General features: G+C 47.1%; 1 protein-coding gene across 2 annotated transcripts in view; it reads left to right on the top strand.

Annotated features, from left to right (window-relative positions):
• REEP1 (receptor accessory protein 1) overlaps window positions 1–18999 on the top strand; it is an 88204-nt gene that overhangs the window by 46361 nt on the left and 22844 nt on the right. The window contains exons 6-7 of one of the 2 annotated variants that reach the window (XM_054993133.1): window positions 9289–9472; window positions 14923–14958. In XM_054993133.1, coding sequence (XP_054849108.1) covers window positions 9289–9472; window positions 14923–14958 — 220 coding nt within the window. The remainder of the gene's footprint in view (window positions 1–9288; window positions 9473–14922; window positions 14959–18999) is intronic. The other variant, XM_054993134.1, reaches the window with a different exon arrangement.

The raw sequence follows: 18999 nt of genomic DNA, 5'->3' as shown, positions 1-18999 counted from the left end.
CTATTCATAGGGGATTTCCTGGGCCATGAGGCCACTCACGTGCTTACAAGCCAGGCTGAAGGAGTTATTCCAGTGCTTCAGACTGGATATCTCCATCTGGGTAGTGTGGTCTAGAGCAAGCACCTGCTTGGGAGCCATGCACCAGAAGGCGTGATGCTGAGCAGTAGCCAAGCTGCCCTGGCAGTGATAACAATGCTGGCATTCTTCGCCACCAGCCCATATAGCAGTGCCTTCTCAGCCTTGGTTCATTTAAGCTGGGGAATGCAGAGGTGGGGCCAGACACCATGGGACCCACAGGACCTTGGAATGCACCCGCCCTGTACCCTCCATTCACAAGGCAGACACTAGGCAGTAGGAAGCTGCAACCAGGCCCCAGGACAGAGTCCCTGGGGAAGGGGTAAGTATCGAGGGGGTGGTGGGGAGCCAGGGGAACATTGCTGTCCAAACCACCTCCCCACAGACTGCCTTTCACTGGTGTCCACTCCTGCCACTGCCTCCAGTGGGCATCTGACTCATCTGCCTCCTACCTGCATTGTACATTTTGGTGACACAGCAATGGTGTTGGAGGCAAGTGGTACTGGGACCCTCTGGTAGCCCATACCAGCAATGCTCTGGTAGCATACCAGCACCCTCTGGTAGCCCAATAGCACCTGCCTGGACATGAAGGCCATCCAAGCCCTGTGTGAGAAGCTCGAGCCAGCACTCCAGGGCTAATCCCCTGCTCCCAGGGTCATCCCTGGCCTGCAAAAGGTGCTATTATCCCTCCAATTTCCAACCTTGGGCTCCATCCAAGGGTTATGGCCAAGGTCCTGAACGTGCCACAGCCATCAGTGAGACACATTCCTATCATCAGTAAGTTTTCTGGATGCCATGCTGAGGCGCCTGCAGGAGCATGTGTACTTCTCCATGGAGGAGGCTGAGCTGGCACTCATCTGGGCCAAGTTTACCTTGTCTCTGGGTTTCCCAAACATCACAGGGGCTATGGGCTGCACATACATTGTCCTCCTCACTCCCTCGGAGAAGATGCAGGTTTTTGGGACCATGAGCGGTGGTTTGGGCTTGCCTGCCACCAGGGTGTTGGTGTGATTTGGGTGACGTGCAGGGTGTTGGAGACTCTTCCTCTGTGTTGCTGCATTTGTTGGGCCCAGCAGGTTCTGTATTTTGGGGGGATGATGCCATGGGCCTATGAGCATAGCCCAGCGTTGCATCAGACCATCCTCTCATCACATGTCCCGGGGCTGGTTTCCCATGGCTACAGCCCTGTGATTGTGGTTCTTCCCTGTCTTTCTTGGCTGTGCCATTGCGTCCTTGTCAGGGCTTTTTTCTGGGGAAAGAGGTGGTGGAACTCGGTGGGTTGCCCTCAGAGAAAAACAGTCACATGGCTGGTGGCCCTGCCCCCGATCTCCAGACAGAGGGGAGTTTAGATTGCCCTCCACGCCACTCGGTGGTGCCGAGGGCAATGTAAACTCCTCTCTGTCTGGAGATCAGGGGGCGGGGTCACCAGTCATGTGACCATTTTCAAGAGGTTCCGGAACTCCGTTCCACCATGTTCCAGCTGAAAAAAAGCCCTGGTCCTTGTGATGTTGTTTGTCAGGTCCAGTGTATATTTGAACTGTACTGACTCCATTTTCTAATGTTTCTAGTGTCTAAGTGCTTTCCCCGCAGGTGCACCAGTTCCCAGGCAGCTTTCCCACCGGAGGAGACTGTTTTGTCTAATACCGTTCCACCAGGCATTGGCCTTGACGGAGAGCAGCTTCCCAAGACTGAAAGATGTTGTTTTGAGAACTGTGGGGGGAGGCTGATGCAGATGGGAACTGTTACTCTGTACCTCATGCTTTGCCCTTCATTGGTAACAATGACTGTGTACCATCCTGAGTCTCCTATTCAGGACAGTGGACTATAATGGACCTTTTCTGCAGTAAAGTTTCCTTATTCAATCAATGGACTCTTGTTTGCTTTTGAAAGGGAACCTGTAGGAAGAGCCTTATCTAGCCACAAGCTGACATATTGTTACCAATCATGCCTGAGTCGGGCCCAGCGGAATCCAAGGGAGTCCCGGACAAGGATCCCTTGTTTGATCCGTATGCGTCCCCCGACAGTCGAACAGCGCAACCCCAAGAATCTCAAGAACAGGTGTCGGTCGGGGCCGGAGCTTCGACTTCTACACCGCCTCTCATCGACCTCGGCAGTGAGGGGACCAGGCCGACGGCAGCCGCTCTCCCCTTGATCTCGTTACCCACCCCGTCGGAGTGGGGAGCCAGACCCCGAGAAACGCGAGAGCGCCGGGCCGGAGGACTACATCCTAGAGTTTCGATGGACGGACGCCGAAGCCTAGGGACTGTCCCTGAGCTGGATAGCGGCCAACCGTGGCTGTTTTGGAACAGGACGACCGAACAGACGGACGGGAATACATCCCGCCGCGGCGCCCTGAGTTGGGATTATTCGGAACTTGCTCCATGGAAAGAGCCAACGGAAGTTCCTGAACAAAGTTGGGTGCAGATGCAAAGTCGCACCCATGCTGTAGATTCCGGCATCTCGGCAGTGACGGGTCTAGCCAAAGGAATTCTAGCAGCGAGATCGAGAGTCGATCAAGGAGATCCTTCGCCTTGGGGGCCGTGTTCCCCGGTGAGTACAACCGAGGGAGGTTCCGCTACGGAGCAACCGGGTCCAAGCCGAATGCAACAGTTGGAAGCTAGACTGATTGATATGGAGGAAAGTTTGGCTCATGCCATTCACCTAATCTCAGCGATGGGGGCAGGAGAGAGGCTTTCACCTGAAGAAATGGCTGTACAAATAGCCACCCTCCAAAGCGTTATGTCCTATCCAGTGGAGGACGTTGGAGAACCGGGGGAAACGCCCGAGGAACCCCCTAGATTAGACGAAATTCCGCCTAGAGGGGATACTCCAGCTGAGGCACCCGGAGAGACTCCAACGGAAACCCCTAAATCGGACGGGGATACACCTTCCGAGGAGACTCCAGCTGAGCTGCCTGGAGAGGGGGAAGAAGGGCCAACCCGTCCAACCGAGACGACGGTGATACCCCCTCCTGCTTCTCCAACGACGGTTCGGCCGACTCAGACGGAAGAGCCTCCGGCTCCTCCTGGGGAGGAATTGCCGCAACAACCGCGAGAAGCAGTCCCCATTCAACTAGCTCCGAGGGACGGCCTACCGGCACCTCAAGATCAGCCTCTGCTCCCCAGGATCACGACGCCGGGAGGGGCAAGCCCGCGTGGCCCACCACCCATCAGACCTTCGCCGCTGCGGCCCCTTCCGCTTCGACCGCAATTAACCCCGTTGCAGCAACCGATACGTTTGCCACTTGATCAACCCGTGTTACCACCTCCGAACCAACCGGTAGGACCTACACCACTACGACCCCACCAACCCACCCCTCAGCGGCCGGTCCTTACTCAACCGCAACGGCCACCTCCACCTCAACCGCTACTGCCAGCACCTCCGGTATTGCCACCACCAGCCCGACCAAGATTGCAGCCGCCTGCCAGACCACGGCTGCAGCCACCGGCCCAGCCGAGGGCACCACCGCCGGCCCAGCCGAGGGCGCCACCGCCAGCCCAGCCGAGGCCGCCACCCCCGGCTCAGCCGGTGATGCCGCCGCCAGCGCAGCCAGCGCCGCTACCCCAACCGGGTCCCCCCGTACCTCAAATGCCATTAATGCTTCCGATGGACTTCTACCCAGCACCGGCTCCGAGGCAAGACCTCCCGATGGGCTGGGTGAAACTGGAAGCTACTTTTGATGGGGATCCCTCCAAACTGGGATTTTTCCTAGTGCAAGTCGTGCAATTCTTCAACCGGTGGGGACACCTCTTCGGCAGCGAGGCCAGTCAAATTGAACATCTCAGCTCCCGCTTACAAGGCAAAGCAGCGGACTGGTATGTAGGACTATACAATATCGGGGCCCCGGAACTCAATACTCTCCAGGGGTTGGTGGATGCTATTCGAGCGCAATATGAAGACCCCTTAGAGGAAACCAGGGCCCGAACAGAATTGCAAGCCATTAAACAGGGCAGCATGTCGGCGAGAGACTATATCACGAAATTCCGACAATTGGCTGCCAAATGCCCTAGGTGTGAGGAGTCCACCAAAATCATCCTGTTCAAGCAAGGGCTAAACCCGAGACTTCTGGATAGAGCCCTTATGCAGGACAATCCCCCTACGTTGTTAGGTTGGATCCAACTGGCATGCGAAGTTGAGAATCGCATTTTGGAAGTCCGTTTGGTTGAACAACAACAACAAACGGGACAAAGAAGACCCTTGACTTTACAGAAGGGAGGACGGGGAGCTGGGTATGCCACCCGTGGAGCGAGAGATGCTAGATGGCAACAAGGGCTGTGTTTGCAATGCGGACAAGCCGGTCACTTTGCAGCACAATGCCCCTACCGGCCTGTGCAAAGACCTCCGCTTCAACTACGGCGTCCAACCCTTGCTCCATTTCCTACTCTCCAACGCCCGATTCCCGCGCCACGCGCGAACAGAGGCCGCGGCGCGTCTCAAAGGCCCGCCTCAGAGAGAGGACTGGAAGCGGAAGAAGTTATGGAATACGACCCCGCTTCCCCAAACGCAGAAGTCAATCCAGAAAGCCCCCAGTCGGGAAACGAGATGGATCTGTCGTAAAAGGGTCCAAACGACAGATCCGCCCCAAGCCCGTCCCTGCACGGGACCGGCCACCTGGGTCCATCTTATTCATGCCAGTGACTTTACTTAACCCGGAGAGGAAGATGCACATCCGAGTGCAAGCCCTCATCGACTCGGGTTGCTCGAGAGACATTATCGCCCCGGCCCTAGTCAACGGACTAGTTCTACCAACTCGTGAATTGCAAAACCCAGTGATCTTTGAACAAATGGATGGCACCAATATGAACCCTGTTACCACTGAAACCATCCCAATAATCACCGGCATGGGCCAACACTGGGAGAAAAGGTCTTTTGTCATCAGCGCCACTGCCAAATACCCGTTAATTTTAGGCAGCAAGTGGCTATGTGATCACAATCCCTACATAAATTGGGCAGAGGGGTGCATCACCTTCACTCACTCCAACTGTAAAAACCATCGCTGGAACCAGAACTGGGGTAGTGATCCAACTCACACCGAGAAGGCACTTCTCACCCAAGAAGAAATAAACCAAATTCCCGAACCGTACTGGCCCTTTCTGAATGCCTTCTCCGAAGAAGAAGCCGACACTCTACCCCCACACCGACGAACTGACTGCGCGGTGGAAATCGTACCTGGAGCCTCATTGCCCAAAGGACGACTCTACCCCATGAGTCTCCATGAACGAGAGGAGCTCCGAAAATTCATTGACACCAATCTTCAAAGAGGGTTCATCCGTCCAGCCAATAGCCCCCATGCCGCTCCGGTACTCTTCGTGAAGAAAAAAGATGGGGGACTTCGACTGTGCACGGACTTTAGAGGACTTAATGCTGTGTCTACCAACAACGCCTATCCCATCCCACTCATCCGAGATCTTCTCAACGTCGTGGCCCAAGGTAAGATCTTTACAAAATTAGACTTAAAAGATGCTTACTTCCATGTCCGTATCAAGGCAGGGGATGAGTGGAAAACCGCATTTAATACACCCCTCGGACAGTATGAATATTTAGTTATGCCCTTTGGATTGGCGGGAGCCCCGTCGGTATTCATGTCCATGATAAATGAAGTTCTACACGACTTCTTCTATAAAGGTGTAGTGGTGTACCTTGATGATGTTTTAATTTATTCAGACTCGGAAGAGGAACACGTTCAAATGGTGCAAAAAGTCCTGTCCACTTTGATGAACAATAAACTTCCCATTAAGCTGTCCAAATGTGAATTCCACAAAACGGAGCTCACTTACCTTGGGTACTGTATCTCCCAAGAGGGGTTAAAAATGGATCCAGCCAAAATACAAGCGATCCAAGAATGGCAAACTCCCACCACCCGCAAAGACATGCAATCCTTCCTGGGCTTTGCCAACTTCTATAGAGACTTTATAGCAAACTTTGCTCAAATCACGCTCCCCTTAACCGAATTGTTAAGGACAAAAAATAAAGGGGACCAGGCTAAAAAACCCTCCTCCAAAATACAGTGGACATCCGATTGCCAAATTGCTTTCAAATGCCTAAAAGAACAATTTGTAACGGAACCCATCCTCTGCCACCCCAACGAAAATTACCCTTTCATAGTGCAAGTCGACGCCAGCCATACGGCGATAGGAGGGGTATTATTGCAGAAGGGGGAGGATGGGAAACTACGGACTTGTGCATTCCTGTCACGAAAATTTTCAGAGGCAGAAAGGAATTGGAATGTGTGGGAGAAGGAAGCTTTTGCAGTGAAAGCGGCCCTCACTAACTGGAGACATTGGCTGGAGGGGGCGCGATATCCCTTCGAGGTCTGGACAGATCATAAAAATTTGGAGGCCCTTCGCAGCCCTCGCAGACTGAACGCCAAACAATTGCGATGGGCAGAATTCTTTTCCAAATTCAACTTCACTTTAAATTACCTCCCGGGCAAAACTAACTTTCTTGCAGACGCCCTATCGCGCATGCCCCAATACAAGAGCAAACGGGAGGAGACTGTAGACACGGTCTTCTCCCCTACACAATTGGGAGGCGTGGTAACTACACGCAGCCGCGCAAGACAGCCCCTCCCGCATAACCAGGAGTGGAAATCGAAACTTAAAGCTGAAGTGGAAAAGGAGGGGGGTAGAGCGCCTAAAAGCAAACTGGCTCAATCCCCACAGGGGGACTGGCTAGCTGGAAGCAAATTTTATGTCCCAGACAGCCTCCGGCGGGAGGTATTACAACGATGTCACGATGCCCCCACTGCGGGTCATTATGGGTATCTGAAAACGTTGCATCTAATACAACGGCAATTCTGGTGGCCGGGCATGCGCAAAGACATTTCCCAATACGTTAGCTCCTGCCCCATTTGTCTCAGCGCCAAAACCCGGAAAGGGAAACCTCCAGGCCTCCTACAACCATTAGAGACGCCTGACAGACCGTGGGAAATAATATCTATGGACTTTATCACTGATTTACCCCTTTCAAAAGGACACAATTGCATTTTAGTCGTGGTAGATCTGTTCTCCAAACAAGCTCATTTTATTCCATGTACTGCTATACCCACTGCTCGAAAACTGGCAGATTTATTCTTAAAACACATCGTAAAATTACATTCTTTTCCGTCCAAGGTGATTTCGGATCGCGGCGGACAGTTCGTTGCCAACTTCTGGCGGGAGCTTTTGCGAATGTTGAATATTGAACAGGGAATCAGTTCAAGCCACCACCCACAAACCGACGGACAATCCGAAAAAACTAATCAAATTTTAGAACAGTTCCTTCGTTGCTACATTAATTTCCAACAAGATAATTGGGTGGACCTTCTTCCTTTAGCTGAGTTCTCATACAACAACAGTGTGCATGCTTCCACTGGGGAGGCCCCTTTCAAAATTGTATATGGAGCTCACTTCAATCCCTTCCCGTTGGACACTCCCCCCCGCCATTCCTCTAATTTGCCTGATGTATCTTCTTGGTGGGGGGAGGCCAAGCAGCAATGGACTCTCATTAGAAAACACCTCGAGAAAGCCAAACTGGATTACAAAAAGTACGCAGATCGCCATCGTGTGGCCGAATGGGACTTACAACCTGGAGATCATGTATATATTTCCACCAAAAACCTGAAATTAGCTCAAACGAGCCGCAAACTAGCATTAAAGTTCCTTGGGCCTTTCCCTGTCCGCAAAGTAATTAATAAAGTGACTGTTGCTGTAAATCTACCCAAGAACTTGCGCCACGTTCATGATACATTTCATGTCAGTCTCCTTAAAAGAGCACCCACCGACGACAAGTGGCACATCAAAGCTCCACCCATTCCTACTTTGATAGACGACCAAGTACACTACGAAGTGCAACAAATTTTGGACTCTAAGATCAAACGGAATCAGCTTTTTTACCTCGTTAGGTGGAAGGACTTTGATTCTGGTTATGATGAGTGGGTGAACTCTGTACATGTTCATGCTCCTAGATTAACCAAAGCTTTTCATACTCGTTACCCATATAAGCCAGGGGGGGATCTATTTTAAGGGGGGCAGGATGTCAGGTCCAGTGTATATTTGAACTGTACTGACTCCATTTTCTAATGTTTCTAGTGTCTAAGTGCTTTCCCCGCAGGTGCACCAGTTCCCAGGCAGCTTTCCCACCGGAGGAGACTGTTTTGTCTAATACCGTTCCACCAGGCATTGGCCTTGACGGAGAGCAGCTTCCCAAGACTGAAAGATGTTGTTTTGAGAACTGTGGGGGGAGGCTGATGCAGATGGGAACTGTTACTCTGTACCTCATGCTTTGCCCTTCATTGGTAACAATGACTGTGTACCATCCTGAGTCTCCTATTCAGGACAGTGGACTATAATGGACCTTTTCTGCAGTAAAGTTTCCTTATTCAATCAATGGACTCTTGTTTGCTTTTGAAAGGGAACCTGTAGGAAGAGCCTTATCTAGCCACAAGCTGACATTGTTTGGGCATGACGATGCAGTTGCTGGGGATTCTGCATGGTTGCAGCCTGGTTGGCCTCTGTACAGGAGCATTTGCCTGCTTCCTGGTCTGTACTGTAGTCCCTTAAGGAAGAGACTAGCGGTGCCACTGTCACACCGCTGGACGGCTACCTCCACCATGGCAGCCCTCAGGATTGTGCTGTTAATTATTCAACATGGAACAACAGGTGTCAAATTCATGATATGATTAGTTCTACTCTTGTGCCAGAGCCAGAACAACCAATATATCAATTAAATTTTGTTTCCGTATTCCATTTATTTGGTCTGGAAAGAGGCCAATCACAATTTCATCCTGTAAAAAATAACTTTGAGCTTCAAGCTGAACTTGAGTAACCATGAAATTTGGTGGCACCTATAGAAAGCAAAGACCCTTCCCTGAGCACTGAGTAATTGGAGAAAGGTGAGAATTGGAATTTGAGGAGCAGCATTAAGCAAGAAACCCTGCAGTTTCGTGGAGGATGCCTATTTAATCTTCTGGGAGTTGATTGAGAAATGCATACATCTTCTCTGTTAATGCCTCCAATCTTAATCCAGGAAATGACATGTACCAAAAATTTGGAAAACACTGAAGTACATACGGTACAGAGCTAAGAGAGATCAAAGCTCTGACGGAATACAAAGCAGCTTCATATGTTTATCTTTTTGTTAGATGAATGTCCTCATAATATTCTGAAGGTGTGTAAAGGTATAATGTATTGGTGGCTTGAAAGGTACTTTATGCAGTTTACTCTTTTTCTACAGGGTCAAGGAGCTCTATCAGAGAGGCTCCGGAGCTTCAGCATGCAAGACCTCACCACAATTAGAGGAGACAGCACCAACAGTGTGATCCCATCTCCTCCTGCGCAGTCAATTTCTGTGCGAAAAAGTGGCAAGCAGAGCCAGCCTAAAACGTCCAGAACTGCATTAGAAAATACTGGATGCTCAGGTCAGTGTGAGAATTACTTTAAGTTTTGATGAAGTCGTTTTTCTCCTTTTGTATAAATACCCACACAGAATAATCACTAACCACATGAACAGTAAATGATGTGATGATACAATGTTTCTGAAAATTAAAAAAAATCACATTAAAACATAAACAGTGCATGAGGATATTTTGCCATATAGGATAAACAGATTCACATAAATAATTTTTTTTAAACCTAGTGGGCTTCTCTGAGAAAAATAAAGATTTGTTCTATGTCCAAAAGTGTAATGAAGACAAAACAAACACAGAGCCCTAACCAGTTTCTGTTAATTCTCAGATACGTATATCATGAGATTGCATAACACATAAGTATAACACGGGCCTTGTTGTCTAATTATTGTGAATGGCTATGGTTTTTAACCTGAATTGAAACCTTGTGGAAGTTAGTGGCTTTGAAAAAAGAATATTAATGCCTGCAGTTGTTTCCTCAATGGCAGACCATTCTTAATAGAGGGTGTCCTGGTAGCTCTGGTCTTTGAAGGCAAGTCCCTCCAGTGGTGGAGAAGGACCACACACGCGTATGCGCATGAGCAGCAATCTGAGATTGTGAGAAGAGGAAAGACAGTGCTACGGGTGAAACAACTTGGGCTGCAGACTCTCTGCGGTGATCTGAGAGTTAAGGGTTCTTGTGTTTAGTAGGTATGCATTTTTGCTTCCACTGCTACTCTACTTGTACATTTAGAAATGAAGCAAAAATGAGAGTACATTTGTAAACATCTAGGAGTCTCTTATTCAATGGAAACCAAACCTCGACTCAACTCCCTTGGAACATTTCCTATTTAGGGAACTGTGGTGCACAAAACAATACTTCTGCAGTCAAAAGGCAGGAACGTCAAGGAAGAAATGCAGCTGCAAAACAATGTTTTCTTCAAACTCAGTCTAGCTCACAAGATGGCCACCTGGATCCATGGCACAGTAACATCAAGATTAGAATAATGTAATGCACTCTGTATAGGTCTTCCTTTTAAGTCAGCTCAGAGGTTCCAGTTGACACAGAACACCACGGCTTGACAATTACGAGGAGCTAGGTGAAGCATGAATATTATTCCCATTCTGCAGTCGCTCCATTGGCTGCCCATTAGTTACTGGTCTTGACTATCACGTACAAAGCGCTGCATGGTCTCGGCCCTTCATATCTCTCCATGCTCTGCCACAGCAGCTTTGCTCATCTGAGCAGGGTCTTCTGCAGGTTTCACCCTGCAGCTGGGCAAAATCAACAACTGCTCGTGGATGTGCATTCTTTGTTGTGGCCTCTGCCATATGGAATGGCCTGCCTGAAGCAGTCAGGAAAGCTTCTACTCTTCTGTCTTTTTGCAAGCTATGCAAAACTGATTTATTCAGGAGGGCTTTTTTACACAGGTAAGAAGGCTGTACTGTAAGGAAATGATTCAGAAAGAGGCTGTGATAAAGGGATAGTGACCGCAGACTACGCTACTGTGTACTGTATTCTGCCATAAGTATTCTCTTACTAGGTAATTTCTGCATTGCTTACCATGTTGTGTTTAAATACTAAAGGTTTGTCTCATAATTGTTTCAGCGGCGTATCAGAGTTTTGCTTGTTTTCAAATGTCTGAAATCCAAACCCTATTGCATCATTTATTGGATGTCCTGGCTCGTTAACTATATTGATTTACTCTGTATAATCTGTCTTGAGTGAGAAAGGCAGACTCTAAATAATGCAAATAAATAAATAAATGTGTGCTTCACAAAGAAAAAAAACATTTTGAAAGAATTGCAAGAATGGTCCAGTAGTCGCGGGTGGGTGGGGCAAGTGGATTGCAGGTGCTGGCTCATCAGTGTGGTGCATACGGCTGGTTTCTTCTACAGTGGAAATCCACTGTAAAACTATCGAAGGAAACAGATATCCAGGTCAGCTTTTTGTCATGAAAAAGCATCATTATGGATTGATCACTTGTGCATTTAGTCACTGGGACTCCCAAAAAGTGCTGTATGTTTCTTATGCTGGGCACTGAAGGTTGGGTGTCTTTCTGGGGTGTCTTTTGGGTTTACCATCCATTTAGTTTGCTATTGCCCTGTCTGAGCAGGGAGAGTTGGTCTCTCACTTGGTACTGGAATATCCCAGACTATTGCTTCTGAGGGAGTTCAACGTACATGCAGAGATGTCAGGGCTATGCCAGGTTGTAATGGAATCAACATATAAAAAAGGTCACTTGTTAGGTCTAATCTTCTGAAATGAGAAAGTTCCTGGTAATTTAATAAGGGCTTTGGAAATTCCGCCTGTGCTATGGTCACATCTTCATTTGCTGAGGGCTCAGCTGATGATGGCACCTCACTCCTGCAAGGGTGGCAGGCCAGTTTGCCCCTACAGAGTACTGAGTCTCCAAAAAGTGCTGGGGGATTTGGGGAACTCAACTGATGACTCTATGGAAAGTCTAGTGGATGCTTGGAAAGGCACGCTGCGCCAGATGACAGACAGGGTTGCCCTCAAGTTTCTTCTGCTGCCTTCAACTAGAACTTGCAGCTTACAAAGAAATTGGCTGGTAGATGTCTAGAGCAATGGTGACAGAAATTTCAGGCTGAATCTGACAGAACATGATATAAAACCCACTGGAAAGCCTAACAGGTAGGAGTGATGGAAATGAAGAAATAGGACTTCTCCGGTATCATTGTGTCAACTGAATCACATACAGCACAATTGTTTAGATTAATCAGACAGCTGACAACTCCAAGGTGCCAGTCTCTATATGTTAGTGATTTGGCATTTAACTGTGATTTTTGCACAACGAGGCAGTCATTATGCCCCTATGCTTGGCCAGTTACAGAGCTGTGTCGAACCTTCCCTTTCTGGGAAAGGTTATTTAATGAGAAGTGGCAGAGCACCTCCAGAAGAACTTGGATGAGGCATATGTCCTTCATCCCTTTCCATCTGGCATTAGGCCTGGCCTTGGGAAAGAGACAGCACTGGTGGTGCTTGATGGTGATAGACAAAGGGAATTCATTTCTGTTCTTTTTATTAGATCTCTCAGCCGCCTTCAATACTGCTGAGGTGCCTCGGAGGTGGCTCTGGGCAGAGCAGTGTTGAGATGGTTCTGGTCTTTTCTATTAGACAAAGGCTGTAGTGGGAGATGCCAAGTTATCCTCCTGGGACCTGACACGAGGAGTGCCACAGGGCTCTGTGTTATCCTCCATCCTGTTTAATAGCTATGTAAAGCCCTTTAGTGAGATAATTCACACCCAGTTGTCTATCACCCTGAATAAACCATTAACTGCTGTTGCCTCTGTCCCCTGACCCAGTATCTGAATGTGCTAGTCAAGCAGTTGAAGGAGAACAAACGGATGATGAATCCAGACAAGGCAGGCTGATGCTGGCTGGAAGGGCCACTGCTTTAAGTGAGATTGTTCTCTCTACTATCAATGGTGTGAAGTTTTTGCTGAAAGACTCTGTGAGTCTTGCTGGATCGCACTCTCCTGTCAGATAGCAATAAAATTACTTTTTTCTACCGACATCTAGTTAGGAAGCTGGGCCCCTATTTGCAGACATCTAATTGGGGCACACTATGCTTCAGTATTCTCAAGGCTAGATTACTGCTCTACATGGGGCTGCCCTTGAAGGTGATTTGGAAACTGCAGGTGGTACAAAATGAAGCAGCTCTTTTGTCTCTGGGGCAAAACAAAGGGACCATATTACTTGTATTCTGAGGTCCCTTCGCTGGCTGCCAGTTCGTTTCCAGGTCCAATTCAAGTTGTTGGTGCTCACCCTTCATGACCTGGGGTCCATACTCTTGAAGGACCTCTTCTCCCTGCATGTTGCTATGTGGCAACACTGATCTTCCCTGGTGGTGGAGAGTGCCCTCAAGTCATAGCTAATTTATGGCAACCTCTGGTGGGGTTTTCAAGGCAAGAGACTAACACAGGTGGTTTGCCATTGCCTGCCTCTTCAGCCCTGGTCTTTGTTGGAGGTCTCCCATCCAATTACTAACCAAGGCTGACCCTGCACTCTGCAAGGTCTATTATCGGCCATTCTCTCCGTTTGGTTAAGCACATTTTGCCACAGTCCAGGCTCAAACATTTTCAATGCCTCTGCAAGCTGTTCCAGAGAGCTTTTAGGGAGCCTTGAATAGCTGTCTGCTTGGAGCATAAGTTGTTTTAATTTTTGTTTTTAATGTATTATGTTTAATATTGCTTTTATTAAATAGTTTGTATTGTTTATGTTCTTGTTACCTGGGACGCTTGGAAAAAAGACAGGTATATACATATTTTAGCTAGTTAGCTAGCAAGATCAGATCAGATAGTGTGGTGACAAAGACAGAATGAGCCTTGCAAAGGCTTAGTGAAAGGATATGTTGTTTGAGGGTCTAAACAGCATGGATGCCCGATCCTCTGTGGTTGTGTGGGTGGGAAATTGCTAGGACGGGGAACAAGTACTAGCTCCTCAAAGAAGCACCTGTGGGCAAGCTGAGACTCCTCATCTTCAGTGTTCTTAGAAATGATGGTGCTACTTGGACTGCCCACTTGGATTTTATGAGGCAAAGGAGCACTTTGTTACTTTTCTTTGGACAAAGGACATTTTTTTTACAGAGGTGATTATTTCTTCTTGTGTGAATGAGGAAAATAATACATATCAATTTATGCAGGAGCTCTGCATCATGATGGACAGGGCTTGTCCTGCCATTAGGTGAAGCAATGTAGCTGCCTCAGCCAAATTTGGGGGAGGACAATCACTCTCCTACAGCATTCAGCCACCACCTTGCCTTGCTCCATGCCAGCTAGGATTGCTAGCTCCCAAGCTAGGAATTACTGGAGCATGTGGAGAAATGGCACATGAACTCCAGAAACCCCAATGACATCATTTCCAGTTGAAAAATCAGAAGCTACAGGATCTCAGTGGCACCAGATCAACCACAAACATTGCAAAAATGGTATGTTTGGGGCCAATTTTGGCCCTGTTCAGACCCTGTTGCATCTGGTTTTCAACCAGAAGTGACGTCATCAGATCCTCTGGAGTGTGCGTGTGAGGAAGCTGAACCGGAACCCCAATCCTGCTTAATGACCCCCTTATTCCCCAATCTAAAAGTGGGGGGCTGGCAACCCTAATGCCTCCTTTCTTTGCTGCTGCCGAGAGCTGTGTGAATAGGAAGGTTAAGGAGGTAGGAGCCAGCTGTGCCTGTGTGGAGGAGATGGACAGAGGTGAGTTGTTGTTCAGCTTACGCACTTACAGGGAACTCAGAACTTCATGTTCCCTGGGATGAAAGGATTTCCTTTACATTGCACTAAGCAGGCAAGGTGAGAGAGAAGTCCTCAAAACCCTCTGCATCCCAGAGGCAATGAAAGCAAGTGCATCTTGTCCAGTCTCATCCTCTAGTTAAAATGACTTGGGGAGGGAGTCTGAAGTGCATCTCCCAAATGTTTCCATGGCATGATATGCACTTAATATGTGGCTCCTCTTTCAGTTTGTACGTGTTGCTTGAAGTGCCAAATTATCCCAGGTGAGTACTGGATTCTCTTCCTGAAATCCACATTTCCATTGTTAGCATGGCCACTGTTTCCTGAACCGCATGTTTGTTGTGTAGTAGCTTTGTTTTGCAGCACTGACCAATTTTTGAAATTTTTAATAACTTCTCATTGTTGAGAGCTATGCTGACCTGCATCACCAAGGCTATGGAGTGTTTTGTGTAAGGATAACACCATATAGAAAGTTTACTTTTAGGAGCTTAGGACTTTTAACACTGAATTGTCTATGTGCTTAGACTTTATTTCTGTTGAATTTAAGTAACAGGATTACGTTTGCTACAAGTGCCAGCCCTGCCAACACAGTGGGCCTGCTCCTATGGGGTTGCACAAGGCTCAGTTTTGTCTCATATGCTTTTTAATCTTTATGAAAAGTCCTTGGAAGAGATTGTAAATAACTACCAGATTGTCTGGGTCAAAACCAGACATCTGACAACCCTATTTGGAGATGCTGTACAGGTAGGGTTGCCAAGTTCCTCTATCCTCTCAGTGGCAGGGTAGGGCAGCACTGGATCTAGGGTTGCCTGTGCCCGTGGCAACCCTAGGCTGACCACCTTGTGTGCGCACGCAGCGTGCATGTGCTCCCCCACACTGCATTATGACGTCACTTTGGTGACATCATCACGCAGGGCGGAACAGCAGGGGCAGCGTGCGGGGCTGGGAAGCCACCCGCGCCATTCGCCTCCCCGCAGGTGAATGGCACAGGCGGCCTTGCAGCCCCCCGCGCTGCTTTCGCCTGTCCCGCAGGACAGGGGGTGGCCAGCTTGCCATGCACCCCCTGCCCTGCAGGGCAGGCAAAAGGCAGCGTGGCCACTCAGATGGAGATCCTGGAACTTACTTTTTTTATATAATTAGGATCTCTTTTTGTTCGTTGATGATCTGGTTCAGACACTTTTCTAATAAAGAACCTTTAGAGAAGATTTAGTCTGCTAAATCAGGCAGCAAACTTGGATGATACATTCCTAGATCAGATTACAAAACTTTCAAAGAGATGGGACATAGCGGTCATGGGAGATTTCAATTAACCTGAGATCTGTTGGAAGTAAAACTCTGCTAAAAATTAACGGCCTATTAAATTCCTGATGTGTCTTGCTGACAATTTAATCTTCCAGAAGGTGGAGGAAGAAGCAAGAGGGTCTGCTCTCTTGGATCTGACTCTCATCAACAGGGAAGAGCTGGTTGGTGAGGTGAAAGCAGTGGGAACCCTGGGTAATAGTGATCATATCATTTTGGAATTTAAGATCTTGGGGAAAGAGAAAGCTGAATGGAGTCATACTTACCAGGTGGACTTCAGAAAAGCTAATTTCAACAAGCTTAAAAAACGCTAGGTAGAATCCCATGGTTGGAAATGCTCAAGGAGAAGGGAGTTCAAGATAGGTGGGAGTATCTTAAAAAAAAGATACTAAAGGCACAATTGCAATTAAAAAGGAAAAATTGGAGGTGTCTAAACAAGTCAGGGTGGATCCATAAACAGTTTTCTAATGAGCTGGGAATTAAAAAAGGACAGATTTAGGAAATAAAAGGAGGAGCATACAGCTAAGGATGAATATAAACAAATAGTCAGTGCCTGCAGGGAGAGTGTTAGAAAGGTTAAACCTCAATTTGAGCTTAGGTTATCAACTAGCGAGAGATGCTAAACAGAACAAAAAAGGGTACTTTGGTTATGTAGCATGAAAAAGGACAAGGTAGGCCTGCCGCCAGGAGAGGAAGATGAAATTTTAACAGGTGATTGAGAAAGGGCAGAACTGCTCAACTCCTACTTTGCATTGACCTTCTCTTGTAAGGGAAACTCTGCTCAACCTGGCTAAAAGAGAACATGTGATGCACAAAGAGAGTTGCAGTCTAGGATAGGCACAGGGATGGCTCCTTTAAATGAAATCAAGTCCTCAGGGCCAGATGAATTGCTAAAGAAACTTGCTGATGTAACTTCAGAGCCTCCGTCTATAATTTTTGAGAATTCTTGGAAAACTAGTGAGGTTCCAGAAGATTGGAGGTGGGCAAATGTTGTCCCCATCTTCAAGAAGAGGAAAAAGGAGGATCCAGGTAGCTACTGACCTGTCAGCCTGATGTACATACTTAGAAAGGTTTTAGTACAAATTAGCAAGCAGTCAACCCTTGAGCATTTAGAGGAAAAGGCTCTTACTAAGAGCCAGCATGGGTTTCTCAAGAGCAACCCATGTCAGACTAACATTACCTCCTTTTTTAATGGAGTTTGTACTTTGTTGGATCAGGGGAATGCTGTGGACATAGTTTATCTTGATATCAGTAAGGCTTTTGATAAGGTTCTGCATGATTTTCTTGTTGGAAAAATGTGGATACTTTTACTCCTAGGTGGATTTGGAATTGGTTGACAGATGATATCCAAAGAAGGGTTGGTAAATGGTTCCACATCCTCATGGGAAAGAGTGACAAGTGGAGTGCCTCAGGGATTTATCCTGGACCCTGTGTTGTTCAACATCTTTATAAATGACTTGAATAAAGAAATAAAGGGGTTGCTCATTAAAGTTGCAAATAATACTAAATTAGATGGGATGGCTAATATAGTAGAAGATAGATTCAGAATGCTATTGATGGGCTAGAAAACCAGTTTAAAACTTTTTAAAAAATGAATTTCAATAGAGCTAAAAGTAAAGTTTTGCATTTAGGTATGAAAAAAACCAAATGCATAATTATAGGTTGGGTGAGACTTGTCCTGGCAGTAGTACATGTGAAAAGGATCTAGGAGGTCTTAGTAGACCATAAACTGAACATGAGTCAGCATTGTGATGTGGTTACTAAAAAAGCAAATGCAATTTGGGGCTGCATCAACAGAAATGTAGTGTCCAGATTATACAAAGTGATGGTATCACTGTATTCAGTTCTAGTTAGACCATTTAAAGTACTGTGTTCAGTTTTGGGTATCACAGTTTAAGAAGGATATTGACAAGATGGAACTTGATTAACGGGCTACAAAGATGGTGAGGGGTCTCTGGAGGCCAATTCTTTTGAGGAAAGGTTGAAGGAGTTGGGTATGTTTAGCTTGGAGAGAAGATGACTGAGAGATTATATGGAAGTCATCTTCAGATATTTAACGGGCTATCACATAGAGGATGGAGCAGAGTTGTTTTCTGTTACTCCAGAGGGTTGGAACAGAACCAATGGGTTAAAAATAAACGGAGAGTTTTCAGTTAAACATTAGGAAAAACTTCCTCATGGTAAGAGCCGTCCCATAGTGAAACAGGCTTCCTCAGGAGGTGGTGGGCTGTCCTTCTCTGTACATTTTCAAGCAGAGGCTAGATAGCCATCTGTTGGCAATGCTTATTTTGTAACTCGGAATGAATTTAGGCAGATTATGAGGGAAGGGCAGGAAAGGATGAGCCAGAGCTTGGCTCTTGTGGCCCTTTGTTATGTACTCAGGGAGTGCCTTTAGCCACTTTGGGTCAGAAAGGCATTTTCCTCTAGGCCAGATTGGCCAGGGATCCTGGAGGTTTGTTGCCTTCCTCTGAGCATTGAGCAGGGTTCACAAAGGGAGAGAGAAGGGTAGCTTTGAATTTCCTGCACCATTCAGGTGGTTAGACTAGCTGACACTTGACGTCCCTCTCAGCTCTATGATTCTATGATCCCATGAAATATTAGAGATTTTTAAAAGGTTGGTGATATGCCTGGATATTATGGATTATATCCTACGAACATTCAAGAATGATCACCCGTCTCACACGATTCCCCTGCTCACTACTTTTCTGACTGTGAGGGTCTATAACCCTTAAGAAATGTATGTATTTATTAACTAGGTTGTTTTAATCATTTCTACCTCTTTCGGTGCACCAAAGCCACTCAAGGTGGCTTATGAACAGTTAAAATAATAGAGACAAATTAAGAAATACCAATGTAAAATAATCACATATTAGAATAACTCACTAAAAATAAAGCAGGCAACCATAATCAACAAACAGCCTATGTAAACAGAAACATTTTAGCTGTTTCTATTAACAATTTGTCAGTATTTTCAATTCAAGCTTTTGTACTAACTATATTTGAAA

Source organism: Eublepharis macularius, chromosome 12 (assembly GCF_028583425.1).
Source record: "Eublepharis macularius isolate TG4126 chromosome 12, MPM_Emac_v1.0, whole genome shotgun sequence".
NCBI lineage: Eukaryota > Metazoa > Chordata > Lepidosauria > Squamata > Eublepharidae > Eublepharis > Eublepharis macularius.
This window is presented reverse-complemented; position numbering and strand designations above follow the sequence as displayed.